The sequence below is a fragment of the Neolamprologus multifasciatus genome, chromosome 2 (assembly GCF_963576455.1).
Source record: "Neolamprologus multifasciatus chromosome 2, fNeoMul1.2, whole genome shotgun sequence".
Taxonomy (NCBI): Eukaryota; Metazoa; Chordata; class Actinopteri; order Cichliformes; family Cichlidae; genus Neolamprologus; species Neolamprologus multifasciatus.
Window position 1 is genome coordinate 27,074,178 of NC_140440.1, and position 21,706 is coordinate 27,095,883.

General features: G+C 39.0%; 2 protein-coding genes across 3 annotated transcripts; one reads left to right on the top strand and one right to left on the bottom strand.

Moving 5' to 3' along the window:
- The first annotated feature begins 1,057 nt into the window (after window positions 1–1,057).
- Window positions 1,058–6,857, top strand: LOC146524543 (homeobox protein CDX-1-like). Its single transcript, XM_085133178.1, has 3 exons — window positions 1,058–1,702; window positions 2,838–2,986; window positions 5,137–6,857. The coding sequence occupies exons 1-3, from the start codon at window positions 1,243–1,245 to the stop codon at window positions 5,320–5,322; spliced, it is 795 nt and encodes a 264-aa protein (XP_084989304.1). The 5' UTR covers window positions 1,058–1,242; the 3' UTR covers window positions 5,323–6,857.
- A 167-nt stretch (window positions 6,858–7,024) lies between these two features.
- LOC146524544 (uncharacterized) lies at window positions 7,025–12,490 on the bottom strand. Of its 2 annotated transcripts, none has more exons than XM_085133009.1 (6): window positions 12,192–12,490; window positions 11,232–11,552; window positions 10,794–11,042; window positions 10,505–10,705; window positions 10,266–10,382; window positions 7,025–9,976 (listed from the first exon to the last, which is right to left on the bottom strand). In XM_085133009.1, the coding sequence occupies exons 1-6, from the start codon at window positions 12,238–12,240 to the stop codon at window positions 9,786–9,788; spliced, it is 1,128 nt and encodes a 375-aa protein (XP_084989135.1). In that variant the 5' UTR covers window positions 12,241–12,490; the 3' UTR covers window positions 7,025–9,785. The 2 variants fall into 2 exon arrangements, with proteins under 2 accessions (XP_084989135.1, XP_084989143.1); XM_085133017.1 differs by having other exon boundaries at window positions 10,586–10,705; window positions 12,192–12,486.
- Between the last annotated feature and the right edge of the window lie 9,216 nt (window positions 12,491–21,706).

Sequence of the window (21,706 nt, forward strand, 5' to 3'; positions counted from 1 at the left end):
GCATGTTTATTGGGGTTGAAGAATTAAAAGTTTTTAGTGTATGTGTTAGGATGCCTGGGTCGTTGACCCAGGGGTTTTGAGTTTATTATATTATTTATAATTTCTAGTCTTTGGGTTTTCATTAGAGTCATGTCTTACGGTTTGTCTCTGTGTAATCCTTAGTTGCTGTCTCCCCTGTCTGCTATATCCCCGTGTCCAGTCGGTGTCTGTGTCTGTCCTGGTCCCACATTTCTGTTCCCTCTGTTGTAGTGCCTGCATGTGAGTCTGTGTCTTTTGTTCAGTCTGTGTTATGTGTTTCCTGTTTTACTTTGAAGGTCTCTGTCTTATCTCAGTGTGTTCAGTTTACGCTTCCTTGTCTCGTCAGTTCTGATTTGCCCCAGCTGTGTTTCCCTCCTGTTGTCCATTCCCTGATTGCTCCCTCTATGTATTTAAGCCCTGTGTTTCAGTTTGTCATTGTCGCGATCTACCGTTTATTTAGCTGTGTGTTTTTTCAGTCTGTTCGTGTAAGTTTAGTTTTGGTTACTCAGTTTTGTTGTTTTTTTTAGTTTAACATTAAAGTTGTATTTAAGTTCACCTTTGGTTTCCTGAGTCTGCATTTTGGGTCCTTCATGTCACCACCCCGGCGTGCACACAGCCCCCACATAACAGTATGAAGATTAAGTTGACAGTGAAGAAAAACAATATTTAAGCTTTAAAATAAGAAGCTAAATTATATGAAAATAAAAATAAAAACAAATAAATGAATGTGCATTTTTTTTAATCTTCGGCATGGCTAGACGAGGTCTTTGTGGGTAACCGGAAATCCTGACCTGATTATTTTTCAACATATGTAATTTTATATTTTAAAAATGTCCTTACTTTGGGAAAAAAAACATATTGTGGTATGTTTTCCTGCTTGTTTGTTTGTCTATTTGTTTCCTTCCACCTCTGTTCGTAGTATTATTATTATTATTATTATTAATGTTGGCCTGTAGTCTCTGCGCTGAATTTAAGCCCCCTTATATACATGCACGCGGAGGCACATGGACTTCCCACGCATTCCACACATTGTACCGCCTTATCAAAATGATTCATCAGGGCAAACCTGGTAAATCGGGGTCATTGCCCTGACGTCGCAAAGACCAGCAGGCAGGTGAGTCTCAGGTAAAGCGTGACGTCAGGATGATACTTTCGAACTCCTTGCCAGTAAATCTATAAAGGTGTGTAGTCTTACTGCACAGGTAGCCTGAACCTTAGACTGAAATGAAAACAGAGCCTGCTGAAGATAAACTCGGGGGCCTAACATGCTCTTGGAGGTTTGATTTTTCCAGGTCTTCCATAGATTCACCCTACCTGTCGAGCGAGGATACTGGGATGTACCCCAGCTCTGCTTCTATCAGACAAACGGCTCAGGCTCTGTCACTGAACAGTCAGTACATTCCGCCTCCGTATGACTTCCCCAGCTACCACCATCACGTCACGGGAGTCGGTGATTTGTCGGCAAGTACCTGGAACCCCCTTTACGCGCCCCGGGAGGAGTATCCCTACAGCTTCCCGGGGTCAAGCCCCAACACCGCGCAGGTCAACTTCACCTACCCGGATCTGAGCAACGCTCCTTCCGCCGCTGGAGGGGGATCGCTCACCCCTTACAATTTCATCTCTGGACAGGATCCCCTCATTCCCAGGAAAAGACCACAGGAGCCCGTTAAACAAACAACTTCAGGTGGGATTTTAATTTGTCATACTTATTCTTAATCATAGGCTTATTTTGGTCTGCATAATGTAATCAGTGAATTATACAGATATAAAGAACATTTGTAACATCTTCATCTAAGAGTTGCTTCATGCATACAAATATCTGTTATCTGGAGTACTTCAAAACGCACATGTATCTGGTTTTTTTTCTTCTTCTTCTTCATTCTGATCACATATTAGCTGTCTTAAATGTTAACAAGTGACACAAACAGGAAATGCAGCATCTTGATAAGACACATCCTATAGGGGAAGTAGATTACACAACCTCCTGGGTTACTTTTGTAGCTGTCACTGTGGTTGCATGACTGACTAAACCTAAAAAAAAACGTACAAGTATGCGTAACACACGAGAAACACATGCAAACCTGTTTTAAGTGAAAAACAAACCCAACTTCAGCAGGCGCACATTCATCAAGGTGTTCGCCTCTCTTTGGACAATCATGCTGTGAGATGTCAATGGAAAGCTAACAGTGGAGGCCATGAAGTCTACACAAGTCTCACACCCCACCCTCTCTGTCCACTGGGTGGGTGTGAGATGGTGACAAACTGGATAGATAACACTGGAAGTGCAGGAAGTCTGCAGAAGTTAAACTAAGTCTCCTCTAAAGGCTAACCCTCTCTTAACCCTCTTGTGTGTATGTGTGTGTGTGTGTGGCTGGATCAATGCTGTCACATGAGCTAGTTTTCTGATCAATAACTGTGACTCCTAGTTTCTTGAGTGTGTATGTGAACATGCGTGTCAATGAATAGCTGCCTATGTAAAGAGCTGTGTAGACAGCACTCACGGTGATAAGGAGAAGCATTGATGCAATGCAGTGGGGAGTCTTTGCCTTCGTTATAGTGTGAGCACGATTAGTAGAATTGATGAGGTTTTAAGTGGCGCCTGAACTTGAACGTGGCACCAGACTGTTTGGCCACGACACACACATTTCATGACTCACTGACACAAAATTATTAATTCCTGAAAAAGATGTGGGCCATACACATGAATAAAAAATGACTCTATTTACTTACATTCACTGTCTTTATTTTTGTGCCTTTGTTTACTATTCTTAATATTTATTGATTTTTTTACTAAAGAGCAATTGTTTTGTCTGATTTAGGTGGGAAGACTCGCACTAAGGACAAGTACAGGGTGGTGTACACTGACCACCAAAGGATGGAGCTTGAGAAAGAGTTTCAGTTCAACCGCTATATCACAATGAGAAGGAAGTCAGAGCTGTCAATGGCGCTCAGCCTTTCCGAGAGGCAGGTGAGAAGATTAGAGTAAATAAACGGGCAATGTAGAAATTATATAGAAAAACTGAATGTAGAAAATATATAGAAACTGTCTAAGACGGTGAGACTGTGTAACTTTTGCGTTCTCTCTTCACATTCAAAGAATTACAAACGCCTACCACTTTCAAAGTAGCCAACCACATGTTCTGTTTTTCTGTTTTTTAGGTTCCTCCTTAGGAGGAACGAATAAGATAAACTAAACTCACAGCAGAAAAACCCCATGAAGCAATGAGACAGAGTGTGTTTCGTTACTGTTGAAACTCAGTTAGGAAACAGAATGTGGGATTTGTTAGTGCAACCCCCCCCCCATGGTTTGCACTAACAAATCTATAGGCCAAGAAGTATATATTTGTCACCCCTTTTGTGAGTGACAATAATAAGGAAGGTCACTGCAAATTTAACATGTTTATGTTAGGGGTATAAAACATATGCCCTAATTTTTTTTTTAACTTTGTAAAGCCAGAACCATAAAATAATTACATTTTTAGTTACTGGAGTTTAACCTTTATCTCTATCATTATCTCAAAGAAATCCACTTAACTGCCAAAAAATGCTGAAGTATGTTTAAAGTTTGCTGAACAATATTTAGACAAGCCTGTGAAATACTGGGGGAATATAGTCTGGTCAGATAAGACTGAAATGAACACTTTGGATGGCAAAATACACGCCATGTTAGGAGGTCAATAGGGCAATGCACATCACCCCAAAACACCAACTGTGAAGTTAAGAGGTGGGAAGGATGAATAGAAAAATGTACCAAGACTTTTGTGATAGAAATCTTCTGCTATCTACCAGGATGATGATGATGATAATGAAACGAGGGGTGGACGTTTCAGAAAGACAATGATCTCAAACACAAAGCCAAGAAAACTCTTGACTGGTTTCAGAAACAGAAAATAAAGCTGCTAAAATTAGCCCAGCCAATCACATGACCCGAATTTGAAAATCTATAGAAAGAACTAAACCTCAGAGTTCATAGAAGAGGCCCACAGAGCCTTCAGGATTTGAATTTCTGTTTGTGTGCGACTAGTTTCTCCACACAGGAGGCATCTTGAAGCTGTCATCACCAACAAAAGCTTTTGCGCGAAGTATTAAATAAATGTCAGTAAATGTGTTCAATACTTTTTCCCTGTGTCACTTCTTATTATTACACATAGTTTATGGACATCCGCAGTTTAATTTGTCTTTGCATGTGCGGACTGGATCGGTTGTTACTGACATCTGGTCAGAATTTCATACCATGTGAAATATATTTTGCTTTGAAAACTGGTGATGTGTTCAATACCTATTATGCCCCATGTGTATAAACACACATGGGGTATAACAAAAATGATCTTGGCATTTTTGTGGAATTTCATGCTCACCGCATATATCTGCATACACTGCAGATATCTGATTGTAAACAGTGTACCACTGATAATGTACAGATCTCAAATATGGCATTAACTTTGTGTTACGAGGTTATTATCTCATTTGTGGGTTTCTTTTTTTTCTTATGTGAAGTGAGATAACAGGGAAGGTGGAGCTTGGATTTATTTTGTTGATGTTATTGTGCATTAGAAACAAAAAACTGCATCTGTAGGCCATCTATTACCACTGTGCTGTAGTTTACTTATTCCCATGGTTAAGTGTAGGGTTTCTACTAATGCAGCACATGTGAGCACAATGTTCTCAAACAATCCCCTCTGGAGAAACGAGCTCCAGAGAAAAAAACGAATTCTGCAAACCGTAATGTCAACATATGTGGCCAAACGCATAAGTAGTGTTAATGGTGAAACCCTCAATCTTACTGTCATTATGCTGTTCTTGTTGTTTCTTCTGCCTGCCCTTGCAGCTTCTTAAAACCACAGCTGAGTGCAATTGTTGTAGCTCCCAGAGTAATTCTGGGAAAGTCAGAGATTACTAAATTTCAAGTAGATGAAGCAAGGCAAGGGAAAGTTACCACAGAAAGCAAAGTCGCTGCAGTTTTCAACTTCCTTTTAATGCAGCAAATAAACGATTTATAGAAGAAATGAAAACGATAATGATGTGCTGTTTCTTTTGATGTCGTTTAGGGAACAAGCCATAATGCTCCCTAACTGAGAAATGTTCTTGATGCTGATATCTCATGCGTGTGTGTCTCAGGTGAAGATCTGGTTTCAGAACAGACGTGCCAAGGAGAGGAAGATCAACAGGAAGAAGTTGCAGCATTCCCAGCAGGCCTCAACAACCACACCCACCCCACCTGTACTGTGTGCACACAGTGACACTCACAACCCCGCGAGCCCCAGCAGGAACATTTTGTCAGACGCAGTATCGGAGGAGTACTAGGTGAAGTCTATGTGAAAGACTGGCACTGTATCTGTGTGTGTAAATAATGTTTTTAATAGTTGTACATGTTCACCACAGAACGAATGAAAAAGATTCACATGAAGATCACCTCTATTTTACAATGTCACCACCACACGTTTGTCACATGGATCGAGTCGAGTGGGCATTTATTCCACTTGCTTGTGTTAATCATTATCAACGTGAAGATAGCGTTTTAACAGTGCGTGCCCAAGAAGGAGGATTCGTGTCTTTCTTGTTGTCTTTTCCTTGTATATGTATCCATTAACAGGAATATAATGCAAATGCAGATATAAAAAACAAAAAAAACCTGACAACCCTTCTTCTTGTTTCCAAGGCAGTACCATGACACTAACACGCCTTTTTTATGACAACTTGAAGTTACAGGAAATCAGATGGGAAAGCAGATATCTAATTCGAAAGCTGGTTAAATTGTTCTTTTTGTTTTTCTGAAAACATGCATTTACTCTACATTTTAGCTGCAGCAAAGCAAGGGCAGTATTATTAAAAGTGTCACTGGTTTTAGACATTCAGACGGGAGAGTTTAGCCACATCCTGAAAAACTGCTGAAGATTGCTCAACTGCATGACTCGTGATTTACTGTCGCTGTGGCACAGACATTCAGCTCTGGCATGGAACTGGATATATTAGTTTTATTTTAAAAAATGTCAACACTTCTCTATTTTTTTTAGAACCCAATGTCTGTATATATGAAATGTTAAAGGATGTGCTGTACAAGCAAGAAATGTTGGCACACTTTGATACTTCTTCACTGTAATGTTAAAGAAAAGGAAGGAGAAACAAAAGATGTGGAAATTTAGTAGGTATGAGTCATCTAACGATTAAAGGTTTTTCCATTTCTAAATAAATGACTGACTTATCAACAGTGCAGTGTGTGCAGTTGTGTAATCACAAATGTTTACAGTGTAAGAAAGTTACCGTTTTCCAATTCAGCTCTCCTGAATTTCAGTGTGTTTGTGCATGCTTTTGTGTGTTTCAAGTGGAGTTTATGTTGGCTTTGCAGCTTAAAGCCTCTCCTCAGCACTGAGGTTTTATTGATTTAGAGTTGTATTTTCTGTTAATTTGCTCTAGCCACATTCACATGGGTCAATTTGCTTTTCATACACCGCAGTTTCTGCAGGAAAAGGCTTCTTGATGAAGAAATATAACATTAGTATGAAGTTCTATCTATAAATGCGCAAAATGAATACATTGGCTTCCTGTCATCACTTTTAAGACTCTAAATGAGCCTACAACGCTTTATTTGTCGGTTCTTTTTTTATGTTCACACTCCTGTCAGAGGTCTTCCAATCAGATGTGACTTCCATAAACTAGACTTAAAAATAAAGGTGACTAACATTTTTCTGAAACGTGTCTCTGAAACGTCTTACGATTTCACACTAGAACTGCAGAATCTGTTTCTACATTTAAGTCTTTGCTCCAGCCTCATTTCTACTCTCTGGCCTTTAATTCGATCTAAACCTTGACATTTCCTTTTTGTTATGGTTTATTATTGGCTGCCTGTGAAGCACTTTGGTCAACTCCGGTTGTTTTAAAGGTGCTATATAAATAAACTTGACCTTGACCTTGACATTAAATTCATCACAATAAAGCCTAAGATGACCTCAATTTTATATCCTTAAATTACAAAAAAAAACAATAAATAAACACAACATTTACATTCCTTAACAATCTTTTTTCTTCTTTTTTATTGTGTGAAAAAAGGAAAACAATTTTCAATTTGTACAAGGTGTATTATAGATTATAGGTTACAGAAAGAGAGGAAAGACACAGGACTATTTTGGTTTTCGGTTTTGTAATTTGCATTATTTATTAGGCAGTTGCCACTTTAAGGCATAAGTGTGTGTGTGTGTTTGTTTTGTGCTCTTTGTGCATGCATGCGTGAATGCGGTTTGTATGTATGGCTGAGTGTCTGTGTGCATGTGTCTATAACAAAGTCTTACATACACACTTTGTCTTACAGAAAAAAAAGTACCAATAAAACTACAAATACTGTACAATACTAAAGAAAAAACGTAAAAATGTTTTCATTCTCTTGCGCTAAAAATATAAATTATATTCTGTTTGAAAAGCATTTATAGTTCAAGGCTTTTATCAGTTTAAAAACTGAAGTGCTAAAGACCAGAGAACATGCGCCAGTCTGGTTTTATAGTTTAACAGCTTTGGCATTGCGAGGCAGCATCACATGATCATGTCACGACAATTATAAAATTCCCTGGTGTGTATGTGCTTCAGCTTCTCGTAGTGAATGTGCAACAGTTCACTCGTTTGGATTTCCTATGCCACACACACATTAAAAGGTAAAAACAATGCTGGCCATACTGCCGCGCTCTGATGTACAAAGCAGCATTTGCTGACTGATCACATGATCAAAAAATAAACTCTGAGGAAACTACAACTGTAATGGACCATAAACACCAATTTTATGGCAGTATGAATCAGCATAAAGTTAGTGCATGGTTATCAACCTTTGACCCCATATCAAACCAAATGTATTTCATCTGTTTTGTGGCAACAGTTGCAACTTCTGCATTTGTCAGGTGACAAGATATTACCAGTATTTTGGAGCAAACACTCAACCATGAAAGGTATTTTCTTCTTTTTATAAAACAGTCTAAATGCAGAAAAGAGGAACTGAAATGGGCAAAAGTTACAGTAAACCGAACGGGACCAAACTCATTCGGCGCCAGTTCATTTTAATAAAATATGGTTTATACAAATGTGTTATCGGCCTTCCTGTGCTTCAAAGAGACGCGATAGTCAGCCTGACCGTGTTCACACCCACACCAGAGGGTGTCGGTACTGTAAATGACCCTATTTAGAATTACTCTGCATCTGTAAGAAAAGGTTCACCATGCAGTGCTCTGCACATGCATCTGTCTGAGGCTCAAACAGCAATGAAAAGTTTGAATCTTGAATCTCTGTAATCTCTGATTAATGACTTGGTCTAAACATGTGCATTATCCTGTTTTCAACTGTGATTCTCCTTTTAACAGCTATTCATCTTAAACATTATTACTTAGTTTTAGTTTTAACACAGGCTAAAATAATTTTCCATCCATGACCCTCACTCTACCTCCTGATTAACGCTAAAACATCTGCTTCAGCTGATTTTTGTTCAGCTGACCTTTTATTAATTTAAAATTATTTGAATGGATAACGGCAGTTCTTCAAACCTGTAAGTTAGAACCTTATATTTGATTAAAAACCATGCACTGTTTGAAGAGACTGATGATGTCATCTCTGTTTTTTTGACAGGTACAACTTAAACTCGAACCGCAAACACGTAGGAAGTGTAATTGAACTAAATATAGAAAACATAAGTTGATGCTGTTAAATGATAAACAGGTGGCTTCAGCTCAGAATCTCACATGCAGTAAAACAGCTTTCTTCCTCAAACTACAGCTAGTTCACTGAACTCCTTTTAGTGTAGTCACAAATCATCAACACAAACATTTAAAGTACAGTTTAAATATGAAAAGTAGAGGTGTCTTTACATTTTAAAATTGAATTTCTGAGTCAATTTTACATTTTAAGGCAATTAAGAGACAGTATTTATAAGATTGCTGGTCTTGATACAATGAAACAAAAGGCATTCCTTTTTTTTAACAACCAGTGTCACAATTAAACCTACACAGCCCACTCCACTGTATTATTGCACTAAGTGGTTATTGAACTTTGATCTTATCCAAACTGTTTGAGCAGAAAACAAAAGAAGAAAGAATGAAAACCAACGTCTGAGAAAAAAGCAGAAGTACTTGCATCATGGAAACAAATCCCCTCACACGTCTGCTTATTGTGAACTTCCTGAAACACTTTGCTGTAAATTTATCTTTGGACTGAAGAGCCAAAGGAAGACAACCTCCACCTACAAACTACACTAAACTGTTAATAATATGGTTATTATTAGTCATTACCCACATCTTTTTAATAATCACACTTTAATTAAATGGATTTTTTTTGTGGCATTAGATTGAAATTGGCCGTTTTAAGATAAATGAGTGCATCATGTATTGTTAAAACTATAGTAATAATGCAGTTTATCAGTGTTAAGACAATAAATAAGATAAAATATATCCATAAATTATAACTACGATTAAAACTATTACAACATCCTATAAATATAAAAGCTAATAGAAAAATATGAATAATTAGGTTTAGAAATGTTAAATAGCTACAAAACTACCGCAGCTTGTGTAGCATCATATGAAAGGATAACCCAGATGTCACCTAAGTCTGAATGTGCTGATGCTCTTTTATATAACAGAATCACAGTGAAAGCAAAGAAAATCAATACGTATGAGATCTGAAGGTTTTTATTTTTCTGATGGGAAATTGAATTAAATAAAAGACCTTTTGGCATCTTGACATCATCTCCTCTCTCCATGGACCTTCAGTCTGTGTGAACACACCAACAACCTAAATCACCGGAATCTTTGGACCTTTGCATACATACAATCATCTCCTGTTGGTTCAGTGTGCCGAGATCGCCTTGAAAACTTGACTTGGCCGTACTCCACCTCCACCTCCGCCTCTGTTGTTTGCACCCCTGGCCTCCCCTGTTGCTTCATGATCCTGACATCAGCATAGGTTACATCTTGGTCACGTTCCTCCTCTGCAGAGTAGAGGAGGAACTTTTTTAAAGGTTTTAATTTTTGTGAAGTTTCAAAAATATTTTCACAGTGATATCTGCTGCAGAAAGACCTGGTTAGCTTCAGCTCATAGACTGGAGAAAATGAGTCAGATACAAAAATGGCTTTTAAAATGAGTTCTTTGGCAATGCTTAAAGTTTATAGTCGACAGATTTTGTTACCTTTGTACACAGCGGTCTACTCAGCTTTTAGTTAAAGCTTATTAGTTAACAATACCCACATATTTTATATATGACAGAGGAATTTTTGTACCTTTTGGTTTTGTAGGTTTGTTGTTTTGTTTTTTCCTCTGAGCACAGATGACTGCCACACCCACAAGTAAGAAAAACACCAGTGCTGAGAGAACACCACCGATCAGTGGCAAATGGGCTGTTTCAAAAGCAAAATACACAAAAAAAACAGATGTTTCAGTTATCAAATATATGTTTTTTTGTAAAGGAACATAAAGAAAGAGAAAGTGACATCAGTGGATCTAGTTAGTTTTCACTTACTAATGTACCATTGGTCATCACTGTTGGAAGTCACAGTTTCATTGTTGAATTGTATAATTGACACTGTGCCAGTCTCCTTACCCACAGAAGTTGGTGTGACTGGGGTAGGTTCTGTTGTTGGTTTTATACACAGGCTGTTACTGTCCACAGGCACCCACCCTAATATCTGTGTCCCATTGATTGAGGTGCAGTTAATGAAACCTGGCAGAAAAAAACAAATAATTTGAGAAAGATGTTAGAAGTGAATTAGTTGTTATTATTGACTTTCATTCATAATGTTGTCACTCACCACAGGTCTTCTGTTCTTCTGAGACATCGCTGATGTTGTTCCTGACTGAGCAGACCAGACGTCCTGAGACGTGCTGTTTCAGAGTGATGTTGTTACTCCCATTTCCAGAAAGGAGTTCAGCATCTGTCAGTGTGTGTCCATCCAGAGTCCAGCTGTACTGAGGACTGTCCCCTCCCTCAGAGGAGCAGGACACCCTCATCTCTCCCTGGGACAGACACTCAGAGACTAGCAGGACAGAGGACACAGGAGCTGAGAGAAACACACACAGATGAGTTAGATTTCAAATTTAAATCTTTGTCATTGTTGATGATCTCTAATGAAGAACAGGGAAAGCATAAAATACATGTAGCTTGTGTATTTTGTGCTATATCACTAAGGTTATCAAAACAATGTTAAATGTATATCTATAATCTGTTCCAAACAGAGAAAAAAAAATACCTTGAATAAACAACTGTAAAGTCCACTCGCCTGATGATTCTCCATCTGACCCAAAGGTTTCAAGGGTGCAATTACCACTGTCTGCCCTGCTCAGGTTATTGATCCTAAATGTTCCATTACTGGGAAAAAAGCTAGATCTATGTACTATGGTATTAGAAATAACCGTATTATTGCTGACAAATAGTATTACTAATGAATTCTTTAACAGTTTGATTCTAGGTATCTCTGAGGTGCTGTCCATCAGCTGGATGTCAACAGTTCCTCCCAAAGCTCCATAACACTGAGCTCCATCCCGTCTGCCATCACAGTGAGTTTCCACACCTGCATGGAAAATGTAAAAGTAAACAAAAGCAAAAACTAAAAAACAGTAAGGATTCAGCTAACAGCTCTATCTGACATTTAAGTTTTAATATTTTTAGAAGAACATTTAAAAATGACCTTAAATCAGTTATATCAGTAGAAGTACACATAATTAACTGTATGTCGGAGTTTTGAATTCTGCAAGTAGCCCAGTATTTTTCTAAAAAAATAAATAAAATTCCTTTAGTGAATTTTTAATTTTAGCATTTTAAAAATATATTTAACTCACCCTATAATTATGATATTGTGTTGCTTATGAAAAATATTGATGCAAAAGCTAGAATATTTTCATTTTTTAGTTTTTGCTACCGTACTGTCTGTAAAATACATTTTACTGCAGTAAAATAACCCCCAAAAATATTTTAAGTGCACATTCATGTTGAAATGTTGAATTGATATTAGAATGTAGCATTAATGTAAAGTTAAAGAGTTCAGACAATAGCCCTGTTATTATGTTCAACATGTGTTTTTATTTATTTATTTATGTATGTATTTATTTATTTTGTAAAACGTCATTGACAGTTTTGAATCCTGTGACTCCAAAACATGCTATTTACACACAGAAATGAAGTATGATGAATTATAACATGAAAAGCTCACCATGAGAGAATCCGAGCCACATCAGTAGCAGTCCAACTACAGCTTCCATGTCAGCTGCTGAGCTTCTGTTGATCGTCAGCAGCTTTCAAGCCCTTTTCCTCAAAAACAAACGTGTGTGTCCTTCTCTGAACAGACTGCAGTGTGTCCTGTTAGTGATCAGCCTCAGAGGAGAATGTGTGAAAATCTTTACGTGAGGTCGTATTGAAGTTATCTTTTCATGCACTGAGAGGATGAAAGGAAGTGGTATCAGTTTTTCTTCCCCTTTTAGCCCTGACGAAAAAGAGAATTCATGTGTGATAGACTGAGAGGAAGAGAAGGAAATGTTTATCATTTATACTAAAAGACGTTTTGACTAAGACATATTATAGATTAACATGGAAACGATCAATTACAGAAACATGTTTAGGTGGCAGAATAATAATACATCATGGCTTATAACAATGATAATAATAATAGTCCAGTGTTCTAAACCACTTTAAGCTTTCCTTACCAAACTGGTAAAAGTTAGAACAACATTATGAGTAATGATTCTTTACACACACTGCATACTAGAACACTTCAGTATTTTAAAACTCATTAGATTAAACTTAGATAATTGAAAAAAGGGGGTGTGGGGTGGACAGCACTGAAAATGTAAGTGCAAATCTTATGAATGTATGCATATCTTTTAATAAAGAAATAAAGTTTTATATAATATACCAGATTACAGTTAAACTAAACAGAGGTAGAGGTTTTATTATTTGATTTTAAAATCTGAACATCAAAGTAATAGAACAACAACGATCACAGTTTTTTTTTTTGTTTGTTTGTTTGTTCTTTACACAATGTGTCCCTCTAGTGGTAATGAATTATACAGCCTTGGAATTTATTGGACTTTGTTTCTGGCAGCTTCACAGATACTTTTTAGATTTAATATTGTCAGTTGTAAATCTCATCACATTAACCCCCCCCCCCCCCCCAAAAAACAAACAAACAAACAAACAAAAAAAAAAACCCCAACCCAAAACAACTTTTTTAAAAAGTGTTTTGAGGGAAGAGCTTGCTGTGTCTGTGTGGGCAGTCAGAAATAACAGGATGACAACCTAATTGAGTCAGATACTCGAGGTTAGAGCAGGTCAGTAGTAAAATGCAGGCTGCTGGTTTGTGTTCCTTTTCATATAAGAATAATTTACATCCCGACTAAAGGGATTTTAAGAGAACTAGTTTTTCCAGTCTACAGGTGTTTTTCAAGAGGAGGAGCACAGGTACACAAATCTTTCTAAACCCTCACAGCAATGATCAGGCTTTTTGCTTATTACAATTACTGATAACAATTAACATGGTTAAAGTTAAAAGCTTGATGAAAATAACAATTGAACAAAGTTAATATTCACTGAAACAAATGTGACGTCATGGTTCACCTTCTGGTTTACTTATAAATATAACCTTTCATTGTTTCATAGTTTTAACATGAAAATACCAACACAAAACCATAACTTACATTTAAGGAAGGGTTAGCAGTAGAAGGCTCTCTTTCAGTGTCCTGCTGCCACTCAGAAAGTATGCAAAAACAAGTTAAACATTTAAGAAATCTATCATTAAAACTGGTAGCTTAGCCAAATGTCCGAATGTGTGTTTGTGTGCGTGTGACATAAAGAGAGAGCGAGGGGGGGAATCCTATGAGCACTGCTCACTAGAACATAGCCAAATATTTAAATTATTTTACTGGGTCCAGTTAGCAAAGCATAAAACTTCATCAAAATCCTTTTTGCACCAAATGTATCCATGTAATTTTAAATTACGGACAATGTTAAACCGATTGGTGGCAGCTCATTATCACATTACCACTGATAACCAAAGAGTTCAGTGTCTGAAAATATATTCATTAACAGTAGCTCTGTGTGTCTCTTATGTGTCATGGTAGATGTAACCAGGTTTTTAATTGCATTTTGGAGAATGATCACTCGGATGAGGCCTTGATGTCTCTATTAACAGGAGAATGGAAATCCTTAATCTGCAAGTCTGCTGTTGTGCTCTTTTTATAAGCTGGTAGTTATTAAACAAGAACACCACCACCACCACCACCACCAACGACGACGACGACGACGACGACGACGACGACGACGACGACGACGACAACAACAACAACAACAACAACAACAACAACAATAATAATAATAATAATAATAATAATAATGAGTTAAAGCTAATTTGATTTGAAGATGCATTATTCCATGCCACTGGTAACAAGAATATATAACATGAAGGGAAAACATTGCTATTGAGTAATCGTCTTGATGCATGCTCAATGTTCCGGGTAAGTAAATCTCCAAAAGTTGATTCTGTTCATCTGGATGTTTTGTGGGAGTTTCGTCACTCATCCAAGTGACTTCTTCAGTCTCAGCTGACTGCAGGTTTCCCCAATCTTATAAACATTACATTTACATAATGACTGAAACTAGCACCACTGAAGGAACAATGGACTGGGAGGTCACCTTCATCATAATTATGCAAATTCTCACGACCATTGATCAAAACCCACTGATCAAAGCCCACTGATCAATGGCCAAGAGTACCGTACACAGAGAGTTGAGGAATGGCTGCAATCACAGCTTTGTAAGATGGTGAAAGATGTGTACATCCTCATCACTGAAAGAGTGTCCACTGGCCTGCGGGTGTAAATAGACTGCAGAGTCCTGGCCTGACGAGGTAGCTCTTCTGTGTTGTGCCATCCGCTTTGCCAGAGGTTGTTTGGTTTCCCCAATGTATAATTCCTGGCAATCCTCCTGGCACGTAACAGCGTACACTACGGTCGTGTCCAAATTCATGGGCTGCATCCTCCTGAGGAATCTGCCTTCACAGTCTACGTGGGCCGGGCCCTCAGAAGGTCGGGTAGGCCGGAAGTAAACGACTGTGAAATTGGACAGTCTAGCCTTCAGATTTGTGTCACTGCTGTCTCGGTGGAGTGTAATAAACTCAGCTGTCTGCTCCTTGCTATCTAAATATAACACGACACTGGTGTAAATTCTGGAACATCTCACACTTCTGTTTAATCAGTTTTCGGTTTGATGTTGTGTGAAAACAAAGAAGGAACCCATCTAATCTAATCTAATCTAATCTAAAAACTTTAATCTCAGCCAAACCGATTTACTCAAAAACAAATAAAACACTGAAAAAGCCAAACAATTACATTTTAGGTTATCTAAGTGACTTATATATTACGTTTAACCTGAGTAGCGAAAGACCGCGGTGATCTGAAAATGATGTGCTGGGAGTTTGCCGTTCTCTGCGGCTCTAGTGACACTCAAGCTCCCGGCTAGCTATCGAGCTGGTGGATAACACACGTCTCCGAAAATGTCGGAGCTGAGGATAAAACACAGAAAAACATGAAGGTGATTTTCCTGGCCTGGGATTTCATAAAAGTATTCTGCAGTAGATCAAAAACGAAAGAAAGCCATTGATCAACATATGAACATGATGAACTGATGCGGCTGAAGTGAAACAGAGCAAAGTTACAGAGGTTTTACTAGAGACACAGCCAAGCGTTTTGCAATTTTGCATAATTTTAAAAAGTTTAAATTTGTTCAGTAGCCTATTGAAAATAGGCAGAAAATAGGTTTTCTTTTTGGAAGTAAGTGTAACGGAGGGAAGGTGATTTTTTTTCAGTGTTCGTTTAAAGGAGGGGAAACCTTCCTCCAAAACGGACAGAGCAGTGGAGCCGCCAAGGGAAAGCACACGAATTTAAAACTATAAAATTAAAATATAATTTATTATATTTAAATAGTTAAAAATGTACATGAATTAAAACAACCCTGGCCAGGGGACAACCCAATAAAAATCAATAAAACACAACATTAAAAGTCCGGTGGCGTGCGCCACGATATAAGAGTCAATAAAAGTTAAAAATCCAGCGGAGCGGTGTAGGAGGGGAACCCAGCGGCGTCCTCGCCTTCCTCTCCACGTTCTGCGCCCCGGTGCGCTAAAGGAGGGAGGCAGAGATGATAGATGATCAACCTATCTCTAATGTACCACAGGCCTTCAAGGTGGCTGCAGTTAAACCTTTACTCAAAAAGCCATCTCTAGACCCAGCAGTCTTAGCTAATTATAGGCCAATCTCCAAACTTCCTTTCATATCAAAAATCCTTGAAAGAGTAGTTGTCAAACAGCTAACAGATCATCTGCAGAGGAATGGTTTATTTGAAGAGTTTCAGTCAGGTTTCAGAGCTCATCACAGCACAGAAACAGCTTTAGTGAAGGTTAAAAATGATCTTCTTATGGCCTCTGACAGTGGACTCATCTCTGTGCTTGTCCTTCTTGACCTTAGTGCAGCATTCGATACTGTTGACCATAATATCCTATTAGAGCGATTAGAACATGCTGTAGGTATTACAGGTATTGCACTGCAGTGGTTTGTATCATATCCATCTAATAGACTCCAATTTGTGCATGTAAATGGAGAGTCCTCTTCACACACTGAGGTTAATTATGGAGTTCCACAGGGTTCAGTGCTAGGACCAATTCTGTTTACATTATACATGCTTCCCCTAGGCAGCATCATTAGAAGACATAGCACACATTTTCACTGCTATGCAGATGACACCCAGCTCTATCTGTCCATGAAGCCAGATAACACACACCAATTAGTTAAACTGCAGGAATGTCTTAAAGACATAAAGACTTGGATGGCCACTAACTTTCTGCTTCTTAACTCAGATAAAACTGAGGTCATTGTACTCGGCGCTGAAAAGCTTAGAAATATGGTATCTAACCAGATTCTTACTCTGGATGGCATTACCTTGGCCTCCAGTAACACTGTGAGGAACCTTGGAGTCATTTTTGACCAGGATATGTCCTTCAACGCACATATTAAACAAATATGTAAGACTGCGTTCTTCCATTTGCGCAACATCTCTAAAATTAGAAATATCCTGTCTCAGAGTGACGCTGAAAAACTAGTTCATGCATTTATTACTTCCAGGCTGGACTACTGCAATTCATTATTATCAGGATGTCCAAAAAACTCACTGAAAAGCCTTCAGTTAATCCAAAATGCTGCAGCAAGAGTACTGACAGGGACTAGAAAGAGAGAGCATATTTCTCCTGTTTTGGCTTCCCTTCATTGGCTTCCTGTTAAATCCAGAATTGAATTCAAAATCCTGCTCCTCACATACAAGGTCTTAAATAATCAGGCCCCATCTTATCTTAATGACCTTGTGGTACCATATCACCCTATTAGAGCACTTCGCTCCCGCTCTGCAGGCCTACTTGTTGTTCCTAGAGTATTTAAAAGTAGAATGGGAGGGAGAGCCTTCAGTTTTCAGGCCCCTCTTCTGTGGAACCAGCTTCCAGTTTGGATTCGGGAGACAGACACTATCTCTACTTTTAAGATTAGGCTTAAAACTTTCCTTTTTGCTAAAGCATATAGTTAGGGCTGGACCAGGTGACCCTGAATCCTCCCTTAGTTATGCTGCAATAGATGTAGGCTGCCGGGGGATTCCCATGATGCATTGAGTTTTTCCTTTCCAGTCACCTTTCTCACTCACTATGTATTAACAGACCTCTCTGTATTGAATCATACCTGTTATTAATCTCTGTCTCTCTTCCACAGCATGTCTTTTATCCTGTCTTCCTTCTCTCACCCCAACCGGTCGCAGCAGATGGCCGCCCCTCCCTGAGCCTGGTTCTGCCGGAGGTTTCTTCCTGTTAAAAGGGAGTTTTTCCTTCCCACTGTCGCCAAAGTGCTTGCTCATAGGGGGTCATATGATTGTTGGGCTTTTCTCTGTATCTATGAAGCGCCTTGAGGCGACTTTTGTTGTGATTTGGCGCTATATAAATAAAATAGAATTGAATTGAATTGAATTGAATTAATCCTCCATCTTCTTATTTGACCTATTCCAACCACGGCAATACTGGGGGACCAAAATACACATACATCATCATATTTGCTATTCCCCTGACTAACCCAACTGCTCTTGACTCCGTATCCTGTCGACAACGCCAATTATGTAACGGAGGGAAGGTGATTTTTTTTCAGTGTTCGTTTAAAGGAGGGGAAACCTTCCTCCAAAACGGACAGAGCAGTGGAGCCGCCAAGGGAAAGCACACGAATTTAAAACTATAAAATTAAAATATAATTTATTATATTTAAATAGTTAAAAATGTAAATGAATTAAAACAACCCTGGCCAGGGGACAACACAATAAAAATCAATAAAACACAACATTAAAAGTCCGGTGGCGTGCGCCACGATATAAGAGTCAATAAAAGTTAAAAATCCAGCGGAGCGGTGTAGGAGGGGAACCCGGCGGCGTCCTCGCCTTCCTCTCCACGTTCTGCGCCCCGGTGTGCTAAAGGAGGGAGGCAGCGGCAATTACTATTCTTTTAGGCAGCTTTCAATCATTACAAGGGGAAAGTCAAGAGACTTACCCCGGGTGGGCAGAGCTCTCAACTCCGCCCGCCGCTTCTTTGTAACTGTCACTCGGCACCGGCCCGTCTCGTTGCCTCCAATTCTCTGCAGACGCGTACTCTGGCCTCCTGTTGCTGCAGCAATCGCTCGCTCTGCGTCTCTCGTTGCCGGCGCTGTATCCTCCTCTCTGACGCCAAGCTCCACCAGACCCCCGGGCTTACAGGCGCCGCCGCCTGACACCACTCACACCCGCCCGTCTCTCAAGCCTCTTTCCAAGCCTCTTCCTCAAGCCTCTTTTTGTGTGGCCTGCCAGGCCCTCTTATTGGCCTCCGGGACCTCCCAGGTGTGCAATAAGGTAGGGGCGGAGTCTTTCCAGGACAAGTCACCAAATAAATACCATAAAAACATGCAGTAAAACTCATAAAAATAAACCAATGTACAATATTAAAATATTAAAAAAGGTAAAACACGGCAAAACATGCATTAAAAAACCCTAGAAACTTGTCCCTTTCCACCCCGTGACATAAGTAAAAGGAAAACAACAGCGGCCGACAGCGCTGTAAACAACGGTAGACTTGTGCGCAACAAGCAAGCGAATAATGCAGAAAAAATATTTTTAGACACGAAACTGTTCTTGAAGTATACTGAGAGAGAGAGAGAGAGAGAGAGAGAGAGAGCTGTGCATGAAGTGTGATTTTATCGTGGTGGAAGCAAAACAGCAAAAGTAAGAGGGAATTCATGACGATGTTTATGTGAAGCTAGTTTGGATCTTCTTTTGCTGCTGGTTTAGCCAAAAAGGGCGTAAACACAAAGCGCGGACCCGCCGAAACATCAGAATCAGTGAGCTGTCGGCTTTCAGCCCCGACTATGTCCGTGCTGTGGGGTGATTCTGATGTTTCGGCGGGTCCGCGCTTTGTGTTTATGTTTTTGTGCAGAATCCGTGTTCCTGCTCTCATTTACTGTTTTCGCTGTTTGGTGTTGAAATTTTGTGAAGTTTAACATGAGATTCTGGCGTTTCGGGCAAAAAAAAAAAAAAAAAGTATATTAAAAAATCGATTCAGAATTTTAATGAATCGACATCACGTTAGAATCGACTTTAATCGATAAATCGATCATCAAAACCCACCCTTATTATTAAATACATAAAATGTATTTAATAATAAAAATGTAAATATAAAATAAAAATAATTTGATATTTACTTCTTTGCCATAGTGATATCTTATAATAGCTACTAGGCGATAGCTCTGGTGACTAATCTATAATACTGTCTGACAGTGACATGGTTGTTTAAAGAAAAACTAAATCATTGGTTTCTTAAGTAAATTCCAATATTGTCTAAAAAGTTCTACTACATTTATTTATTGATCTTTTTTTTTTTTTTTTTTTTGCATTTTGCAGGGTTGAGATGGTTTAGGTATATGCAGAGGAGGGATAGTTGATATATTGGACAAAGGATTTTGAAGACTAAGCTGCCAGGGAATAGAAGACCACAGAGAAATAGTCATTGATGTAGTACTCACAGCATCATTAGTTCACTGCCCTGGGTGGTACTGCTGACTGCTTGGGTAAAACACACAGTTTGGGAGTTCACCACTGCCAACAGCTAGCTGAGTGTCAGATGAAGTCTTCAGTTCCTCATTATAGGAAGCACTGACAAGGTGTGAAAATATGTGCATTAACACTGTGCCAATGCACATATTTTCACACTGGCCTTTAGCTTATGATTATTTCCTGTTCTGAAGCCAAACTGTATTTATTATACCTTCTTATGTTCTCTCTCTTATGGTTTTGTCCAACACTTGTGATTTATTGTGATATAATGCTTTGCATGTATGTTTTGCACTGCTTTGCCCCTGCATGCATAATTTTAGATAATAGTTTTCCTTAAAAATACTTCTAAATGTTTAAGAAGGTGTTTAGCTGAATATGTAAATATCGTTAAGCAACAGTAACACCCCTGTGAAGCAGGAAGTGAAACTTCACAGCTCATCTTCTGATACTTTCAAGTTTTACATATCCAGTCATCCATCCATTCACACACACATTCACACACTGGTGATAGCAAGCTACATTGTAGCCACAGCCACCCTGGGGGACACTGGCGCCACCGGGCCCTCTGACCACCACCAGTAGACAACGGGTGAAGTGTCTTGCCCAAGGACACAACGACCGAGACTGTCCAAGCTGGGGCTCAAACCGGCAACCTTCCAATTACAAGGGGAACTCCCAACTCTTGAGCCACGATCGCCCAAAAGACATTTGGTAAAATCAACATTTAGGAAGATCTACTAAATGCAAACATAAAGCTATGAGTGTATAATAAACCCTACAGAAAGTTTTATTTGTTGAACCTCAAAACAATGTAAAAATCTAAAATTGCCAAATTATGTGTTGGATCATCCGATGCTCAGCATACAATAAAGGTACAATCTGTGATTATAACGGTAGCTCACTAAACATTAAGACATATCCCTGGATGTGTGTGGTAAGCAGTGTTGGGACTAACGCGTTATTAAGTAACGCGTTACAGTAACTACGTTATTATTGTGGTAACGAGCACGGTAACTAGTTATTATGCCAAAATCAGGAACGCGTTAGTCGTTACTGGGATTTAGATAGGGTCGTTACTCGTTACTTCGTGTGGTGGCTATCGCGGAGCTTCCACAGATTCAATAACATTAGCAAGTGTTGGAGGCCAGCAGGTGGAAGAGAAGGAAAAGAGACCCAAGGCGGCCGCCGGTCCAAGTGTGAACTGAACTTCAGGTAAGAAGTTATGACCTGCAGTCTATCTGGGTCAGATATAAACCAAGTTTAGGTGGAGTTTATTTTCGTTATTCTGACTTTTTCCGTACTGCGTACTAGCTAGCATGACGGAGTTTCTATACAGCTGGGTGGGTGCTATGAAGTTAATGATGTTGAACTTTATTTTGTTCATAAGTTATTAGAGTTGCCAACCGTCCCGTCTGGTATTCAGAGAAAATATTACGCATTTCTTGTTGAGGTGAAAAGGAACAATTTGTCCCGTAATTCGGCTACATTGAAAAAGGCACAAAGCTGGAGTTATTCTGTGTCTTTGCTGCACAGCTGCCTCTTCTTCTTTCATTCTCCCCCCTCCCTCTCCCGTTTCTA